The 9,144-nt window shown below is 40.2% G+C and overlaps 1 protein-coding gene and 1 pseudogene across 2 annotated transcripts in view; one reads left to right on the plus strand and one right to left on the minus strand.

Annotated features, from left to right (window-relative positions):
- The first annotated feature begins 287 nt into the window (after positions 1 to 287).
- On the plus strand, positions 288 to 2,134 carry LOC102482348 (elongation factor 1-gamma-like; annotated as a pseudogene).
- Positions 2,135 to 7,118: 4,984 nt separating this feature from the next.
- LOC102482782 (membrane-spanning 4-domains subfamily A member 12-like) overlaps positions 7,119 to 9,144 on the minus strand; it is a 28,830-nt gene continuing 26,804 nt past the window's right edge. For both annotated transcript variants that reach the window (XM_027766412.1, XM_027766411.1), the window contains 2 exons: positions 7,687 to 7,776; positions 7,119 to 7,516 (listed from right to left, as the gene is read on the minus strand). In XM_027766412.1, coding sequence (XP_027622213.1) covers positions 7,502 to 7,516; positions 7,687 to 7,776 — 105 coding nt within the window. In that variant the 3' untranslated portion in view covers positions 7,119 to 7,501. The remainder of the gene's footprint in view (positions 7,517 to 7,686; positions 7,777 to 9,144) is intronic.

The raw sequence follows: 9,144 nt of genomic DNA on the forward strand, positions 1-9,144 counted from the left end.
CAAGCACACATGCCCTGTAGCAAAAATCTCTCTCTCTCTCAAAAAAAGTTTTCATATGGTTACCATATCACTTAAATGCAATTCTTTAATAGAATGTTAGTTAATACTTAAAAAAATATTACCATTTTTGCATTTAGTACATTAAGGAAATGTGTTAAGTGTCTTTCATTGCTTATTTTATTTAAACTTTACAATATGCTTATGATGTGCATATAATTGCTATTTCAGTTTTCCTCTCCCTGCTCTATTTTATTTTAAAAATTTCCCCCTTCCTCTGTGGAATCACCATGGTGGCTGGGACACTGTACACATACCCTGAAAACTGGAGTGCTTTTAAGGCCCTCATCGATACTCAGTGCAGTGGGGTCTGCGTGCTCTCCACACCACCCACTTACACTTTGGCCAAACCAAATGAACCCCTGAATTTCTTTGCAAGTTTCCTGCTGGCAAGATTCCAGCATTTGAGGGTGACGATGGAATCTGTGTGTGTGAGAGCAATGCCATTGCCCACTAGTGAGCTATGAGGAGCTGCGGGGAAGTACTCCAGAGGCAGCAGCCCAGGTGGTGCAGTGGGTGAGCTTTGCTGAAAAGGACATAGTTACCACAAAGTTATCACCTAGGGCATCGTTTACCACAACAAACAGGCAACAGAGAATGGAAAGGAGGAGCTGAGGCTAATTCTGGGGTTGCTGGATGCTCACTGAAAAACCAGAACTTTCCTGGTGGGCAAAACGAGTGACATTGACTCACATCACAGTTTTCTCCACCCTGTTGTGGCTCTGTAAACAGATTTTGGAGCCTTCTTTCAACCAGGCTTTCCCCAATACCAACCACTGGTTCCTCACCTGCATTAACCAGCCCCAGTGCTGAGCTGTCTTGGGGGAGGTGAAACTGTGTGAGAAGATGGCTCAGTCTGATGCTAAGAAGTTTGCAGAGAGGCAGCCTAAAGAGGATAACCCACGGAAAGAGAAGGGTTAACAGGAAGAGAAGCAGAAGCCCCAGGCCAAGCAGAAAGAGGACAAAAAGGCTGCTACCCCTGTTCCTGAGAAGGAGATGGGTAAATGTGAGCAGGCACTGGCTGCGGAGCCCAAGGTCAAGGACCCTTTTGCTCATCTACCCAAGAGTACCTTTGTGTTGAATGAATTTAAGTGCAAGTACTCCAATGAGGACACATCCTCCGTGGTGCTGCCATATTTCTGGAAATACTTTGATAAGGATGGCTGGTCCCAGTGGTACTCTGAGTACTGTTTCTCTGAAGAGCTCACCCAGACTTTCATGAGTTGTAGCCTCATAACTGGAATGTTCCAGAGACTGGACAAGCCGAGGAAGAATGCCTTTGCCAGTGTCATTCTCTTGGAACCAACAATAACAGTTTGATTTCTGGAGTCTGGGTCTTTTGAGGCCAAGAGCTTGCCTTTCCTCAACAATAGCAGTTCGATTTCTGGAGTCTGGGTCTTTCGAGACCAAGAGCTTGCCTTTCCACTGAGTCCAGATTGGCAGGTGGACTATGAGTCATACACATGGTGGAAACCAGCCTCTGGCAATGAGGAAACCCAGATGCTGGTTCGAGAGTACTTTTCCTGGGAGGGAGCCTTCCAGCATGTGGGCAATCAAGGCAAGACTGCAAGTGAACATTTCACCAGCACCCAGTTACCTACACTTACCTTTCAGGGAAAATAGGGGTCATTAAAGGAAACTAAACAGTGAAGAAAAATTTTCCCCATTATTCATAATATAGCACACACACAAGAGAGACAGAGACAAAGGTAGAGAGAAAGAGTGAAAAGGCCCTCTATGCATGCAGTCTGGTCATGCTGCAATTCTTTTCCTCCAGTCTGCCATCCTGTCAAATCCTGGGTATTTGCCCATATGCCCTGTGTGTTTCAAGTGGCCAAGTCAGGTAGCCATGTGGGATATGGCCTCTCTTGAGTACTATATTATCACTGTACAATGGAGGGTACCCCCTTTATTTATTGAATTGTATATATTAATATGGATTTATGCATATTTATTTTATACTTTGGGTTATAATCCATATTATAACATTTTTATTTGCATTTTAACAGATGATAAAACAGTTTTGGGGAAGTTAAGGGTCTCGTCCACGGTTGCACAGTTTAAAAATTTGAGTTGAGATTCTAACTCTAGCCATCTAAATCTGGTTCCAGAATTTGTGCCCCCACCTTTATTTCCTCTAAACTTCCTTGAGAACGAGTTCTGCTTTGTGACTGTCATGGAATTGCATTAAGAATACTGTTGAGGAATCACCATCTTCCAGTAATTAACCAAAATGACAAACACAAAGGGAAATAGTAGAGGCTCCCGATACATGTTCTCTAGGTCTTTTAGAAAACATGGAGTTGTTCCTTTGGCAACATATATGTGAATCTACAAGAAAGGTGATATTGTAGACATTAAGGGAATGGGTACTGTTCAAAAAGGAATGCCCCACACATGTTACCATGGCAAAACTGGAAGAGTCTACAATGTTACCCCGCATGCTGTTGGCATTGTCGTGAACAAACAAGGGCAAGATTCTTGCCAAGAGAATCAATGTGCATATTGAGCATATTAAGCATTCTAAGAGCAGAGATAGCTTCCTAAAATGTGTGAAGGAAAATGACCAGAAAAAGAAAGAAGCCAAATAGAAAGGTACCTGGGTTCAACTAAAGTGCCAGCCTGCCCCACCCAGAGAAGCACACTTTGTGAGAACCAATGGAAAGGAGCCTGAGCTACTGGAACCTATTCCCTATGAATTCATTGCATGATTGGTGTTAAAAATAAACTAATCTGTGGTCTATAAAAAAAAGAAAAAAAAATACTGTTGAGACTTTCAAACTCACTTCCCCATTTCAGAAATAGAAAAGACAGGGGAATTGTAGACCTCTTAAGCTGACATATCCATCTGAAGCCCCCTGCTCAGCCAGGGTCCTGGGTCAGGGCTATTTTCAGCCCTAGACACAGCCCCAGACTTCCAAGCTCTCCTCCCAGTTTCAGAGCTAGAAAGGAACTTTTTTCTACTTTTGCTAATTTTTTACACTTCTTCCCCCACATAGGACAGGGGAATTGCAGGCCTCTTAAGCAAACATCTCCATTTAAAGTCCCCTGCTGAATTTGCATGCTATTCATGGCATATGAATTTTTTTTTTCTCTCTTTTCTGCCATACATTCTCAATTTGCTGCTTGGCCTCCACCTCAGAGGGATTAGACAGGTCTAGATTTATAGAAGCCAAACATCTAAACATTGTAAGGCTCAGAGGAATTTTGAACCCCTGACTGAAACACCAGCAAAAAGGGAAAAATTCCTCTTCTTAAATTTGAACTCAAAATTCCTTCTGTGTGTACCACATTGCAAACCACAGTCAAAGATAGATATTGGCAAAGAATTAATTCACAGTCAAAAAGAGAAAATGAACTCACAGGTGCAGAAACCTTCTCTAAAGAGTTACCTAAAATGAACACATAACAAATGACTAAAAATTGGTGAAGAGCCTCCAATATGAGAAAACCAGTAGGTACATCTCAAACAAGGGATAACAGTAAGTCATCTCCAACAACACACACAAAAAAAGAATTTACTGAAATGTCAGGAAAATAATTCAGAATATTCATGGTGAAAAAACTCTATGATATGCAAGGATAAAGAGACATTGAACTCCAGGAGATGAGAAAGTCCTTTTATGACTTGAAGGAGAAGATAAATAACATAAAGGTGAATCAAACAGAACTTCTAGAGGTGAAGACTATAATGCAGGGGATCAAAACATCCCCTATAGCAAAAACCTCTCCAAAAACAGAAAGAAAAAATAATAATTTTAAAGGTTCAACAATATGGAGTACTACTTTGCTATTTTCAATCCATTTTAATATAACATCATCTCATTTACCCTTCACAACAATTCCACTAGAGAAAGGCAGATCTTGATTTTTCTTTAATCAATCCATCTTTTTTTATTCTTTCCTTATCCAATTTAGAATCCACAGTCCATTATTTTGATAATACTTTGACAATGTCCTAAGCTTTCTTGTCCCTTGCTATTTTTATCATCCTCCTCCCCACCAAAAAAAGCCTAATCCCAAATGAAATGAAATAAGTGCTGTTTCTGGGTCCATATCTGAGTAGCCACACCTCTCTGAAGCAATTTGTTTGTATTGTAAATTTGTGATCATCTCCTCAAACATGCCCTTAGTACAGGCTAGAAAGTCTCTTCTGTTTCTCTTTCCAGTTTCTTTACCATGTTCAAGATTTGCTCACATTACTTATTTTGTTCAATATTGTGACTCTACTATGCCCCCCACCTTGGACGTAATCTCACCTCTACCATGACAGGGATGACAGTCATCATCTTGGAGCTTCCCTGTATATTCACTACCATTACCACAAATTAATGAATATTTGCAACAATTACATCTCCCTTTCTTCTGCTATGTAGAGAACCTGCCCTTAGGGAGTTCTCCATCTATAGTTTGATCTCTGTTTGCTTAGGATGGCTTTGAGAGTTCTCCATCTATAGTTTTTGATCTTTGTATGCTTAGGATGCCATTCATCCTTTCTTTCTTTCTTACTTGAATTATCCCCATTAGCTTTCTTTCTTTTTTTTTTTTTGGAGAAGTTTTTGCTATAGGATGTGTGCACTCACCAGACAGAGAGACAGAGAGACAGAGGAATCACCCCCTAGGGGAGATGGCCACGCCACAATCCCTTCTTCTCCATTCTCCTCTCAGGATCTTGGGCATGCACACACGTGCCCAGCATGAGTTTTAAGCCACTAGGTCCAGGACTCGAATTGCAGTAGACTACATGGGAGTCTGACGACATAGCCATTACGGTAACTGCTGGTCCCTCCCCACTAGCTTTTTTTTTTTTTTTTTTTTTTGTGGTTTTTTCCATAGGGGGGGTTCGCCAGAGAGAGACAGAGAGACAGAAAGTGAGAAATCACCCCCCAGGGGTGATGGCCACGCCGCAATCCCTTCTTCTCCGTTCTCCTCTCGGGATCTTGGACATGCACGCACATGCACCCGGCATGAGTTTTAAGCTACTGGGTCCGGGACGCGAACCACGGTCAACTACGTGGGAGTCCAGTGACATAGCCATTACGCTAACTGCTGGTCCCTTTTTTCTTCTTTCTTTCTTTCTTTTTTTCTTTCTTTCTTTTTTTTTTTGCATCCCCACTAGCTTTTAAAAAATCTTGTAACTGCCTGTTGCTATGCCTATAGAGGGACTGAACTGGTGACATCTGTTTGAGCGTGCTTTGTGTGGCTTGTCAGATGCCACAGTTGTGCATACACTTTGTACATCAGGAGTGAAGGGAGGATTTTTTTAGATTATGGGGAGGAGGGTAAAATCGGGATTTTTTTTTGTTGTTTCTTTTTGATGGGGTGTGATAGTATACCACTCAGCTTATGCCCTAAAAATAACATGTATAAAAACCCCTGAAGTATTGTGTGGGTGTGTGTGGGTGTGTGTGGGGGTGTGTGTGTGGGTGTGAATGTGTGTTTGTATATGTCTGGCAATTAAACCTTTTGTCTTCTGGAAATTAGTCAATTCTTTTCTTTTCCTCCAGAAGTATTTGTTACAAGATTTGTAAATAAGAGCTCTACTTAGTTTGTTTACCATGAATGTGTTGCAACAAACCTTATACACCTAATTCCTGTGCAATTTAAGGAAAGACTTAAGACTTGTCAGGTTAAGCAGCAGCCAAGCTCTCAGTAATTGTTTGCCTGGATTCATCTTTGAGACTTTGCCAACTCGAAAACTCCCAGTCTTCCTTGATTTTATTCTTTAATCTACGTTCTGAGCAGGAAGGTCACAAGAGAGGAACCACTGTAAATGTATTAAGTAGTCCATGAATTGAGACTGGGGCTTCCCTTTCTTCTTACTTGCAAAGTAGTTAGATTCATGATCAGACTCCAGAGGGTTGGGCATTTTTGTAATATCTTAACAGTGCTGAGGTCCCAGCATGGTATTAAGGAAGTGAAAGTTTGAATGTAACTGCTTTGTTTAAAAGTTTTTTCTTTAATTTAAATAAAACGAGGTTGAAGTGAACATGATTTTGTTGACCATGTTCGTGAATTATAGATGCAACATGCATTGGTAGAACTGTGTGATGGTCTTTTGTAATACTTAATTTTTACATATCCCTGTCTCTGTATCTACATAGACAAAAAAAAAAAAAAACAAACTCCTGCTTTGCTTTTATTGAAAAGTTCCCAGAACTGCATGTCTGCTCCTGAGCTCTGTTTTAAGTATGTATATCCTTTGCTTGTATTTTGAATTAAATAAGAAAAAGAACCCTTTATTGTTGAGCAGGTTGGCATTGTCCCCTTTATTTTTTCTTTTTTGGGGACATATGAAGCACGTTTTTCTTTTTCTGTGTCTTTTTTTCTTTTGTAAACTGTTTTGTTTTGTTTAAAAATGGCTTTATAAAAGGGCTTTTATAACCTAAAAAAAAGTCCACATTTCTCCCATCTGAAAATAAAAATCTGAAATCAAAGTGAAAAACCCACAATGCACCATCTTCATCCTGCATTTGGCTCATTGCAAATGAGTTTAAAGTATATGAAAATGCTCTGTAAATAGCAAAGCCTTTTAGATATCAAAAAGGCAAGGTGCTTGATGGCATCAGTGTACAAAATAATGAGACCCTCAAAAAGGGCAGTTAGGCATTTGCTTTCTGAACAGAAAGGGGAGGAGAGAATAAGCAAAGGAACTCCAGTGACTTGGACAGTGCTATGGTTCGAATATCACATCATCTGAAACCTCATGATGTAAGGATACCCAGTGGGGCAGGGCCAAGTGAGAAGTACTTGGGACATGGATCCCTCAGGAGTAATCAAAGCCAGCTCCTGGGAGGGAAAAGGTTTTCATTAGTTAGTTTTCCCAAGAGTGGTTGTTGTAAAAGCAAGATGGCTGTCCACAGGTCTCTCAGGCACATGTTTGCATGTCTGCCTTCCTTTCATTGTGTTAGAGCAACACAATGGAGTCAACAGACATTGCACATTACCATCGAGGCACGATATCAGTCTGATGTGCAGTGTTTCCTCTGACCTCCTGCTCTATAACCAATATTAAACCAATAAGAATGTTAAAGAAATACCAAAAAAGCTTTTATTTTTAATGATATTTTATTGAGGAAAAGGTAATATGCACAAGATAATTTGTCACTTTAAGAGAGTTGGAGAGCCATTTTCACTCCTCTGGCCATTCACTTTTGCCAGTGTGTAATGGTGGTACGCAGGAAGAAACAGTGACAGAGAGATACGGTTACCATTAGTGATGAATTGTTTTCAGAGTTCTCAAACAGTCTTAAAGATCAGTGATCATTGTGGCCTGTAAAAGTCAGCTTCATATGTAGTTTCTGTAGAATAGTTTTACCCTGTGAAATTGGACTAATACCGCTTTTTCTTTTCATTTGTCGGGGTACGAGTCAGGAGACCATTATTTCTGGATGGAGCTGAGGAATAGTCTGGTGCCACGGAGCTGTTTGTTTACACAGCTGGATTAATCTTGGTTACTCTGGAAAGAATGAGTGAAAACAAGCACTAATGTTATTGCAGTCCGATTCAGTCTCCTCTTCCCCATCAGAGTCAGGGTTAAAGTGGGCTCCAGTCAGCCTAGCAGACATGTAAGTCTGTATTTCTACAGCACATACTCAAATGATTTGATAAGAAAGAGGCTGAACTCACCCCAATGACAAAAATCCATGTGGCATAAGCTATGAAGAACTCCAAGAGGGAGAAGATCATCAGCATGGCTGAAATGCCTTTCCCCAAAACCTGAAATAAGAAAGAAATACCCTGATCTTTGGGTTCATTGGGGGGGATGAGAAGGGTCTCACATGAGGCTTCAAAATGTTACTCAGGGTTGGCAGATGCTGTGGAGGTTAAGGGCAATGTATTCCCACATGGCTGTCTGTGGTTGGAGTTACGGACCTGGCAGCTTGCTTTCTCACTTTCCTTTTTTCTCTCTCTCATTCTTCCCTCTCTGGTCAAATTTAAATAAATAAATAAATAAATAAATAAAACAATTCTTTAAAAAAAAGGTAAAGACTCATTGAGTGCTATTGCACGTACTCAACTCACTACATAATTATTTCTCTGTTATCATTAAACACTTACTTTAGGCATTTGTAATGTCAGGCATTTGTAATTTGTTACTTTAGGCATTTGTATTTAGGCATGTAAGTTTGTTTTGGATTTTCTTTAAAATGACAAAAGATATACCTTCTACCAAGCAGCTATTTTCTTTAAAAGTATTAAGAAGGTATATTTATTTTCTTTGAAATGAGCTCTTTGTTTTCATTAATATAAAAATTTACCCACTCATTAAAAATAAATCAGCAACATAGAAACCATATAATCATCTGCAATGTCACTGCCTAGAAATAGTCAAAATGATCATCAATGACTATTATTCTTGTCCTCTATGTGGAGACAAAAGGCAGATAGGAGAATGGATCTATGGAAAGAAAGGAAGAGACAATGTAAAATGAGTGAGCAAGAGAGGGAATGAGAACAAGCAAGAGAGAGAGACATTCTTTTATACATATATATATATATATACACATACACATATATACATATGTATATATATACATACACACACATATATGTATATATGTTTGTCTTTAGAATGTGTGCATACATGCCAGAGAGAGAGAGAAAGAAGGACATTCTACTTCTCAGTAGACCATGGTCACTCACAATCCCTTCTCCATTTCTCCATTTTGTCGGGAATTGGAGCACACACATAAATGTGCCCAGTGTGCTTTTTAAACCACCAGAGTTGGGATTTGAACTGTGGTTGGCCTTGTGGGATCCAGCTTCCTTAACTACTATGGGAATGGCCTACAATAAAATCATGTTATACTTCCTATTTTGAAAGTTAAGTTTTAAGTTTTCTTCATTTTAAAAGAAGAAAAAGAACTGGGAACCAGCAGTTAGCGTGATGGCTATGTCGCTGGACTCCCACGTAGTCGACCGCGGTTCGAGTCCCAGACCCGGTGGCTTAGAACTCACGCGGGGCACGTGTGCGTGCGTGCCCAAGATCCTGAGAGGAGAATGGAGGAGAAAGGATTGCGGCGTGACCATCACCCCTGGGGGGTGATTTCTCGCTTTCTGTCTCTATGTCTCTCTCTCTCTGTC

This window comes from Tupaia chinensis, unplaced genomic scaffold, assembly GCF_000334495.1.
Source record: "Tupaia chinensis unplaced genomic scaffold, TupChi_1.0 Scaffold143204_1, whole genome shotgun sequence".
Classification (NCBI taxonomy): domain Eukaryota; kingdom Metazoa; phylum Chordata; class Mammalia; order Scandentia; family Tupaiidae; genus Tupaia; species Tupaia belangeri.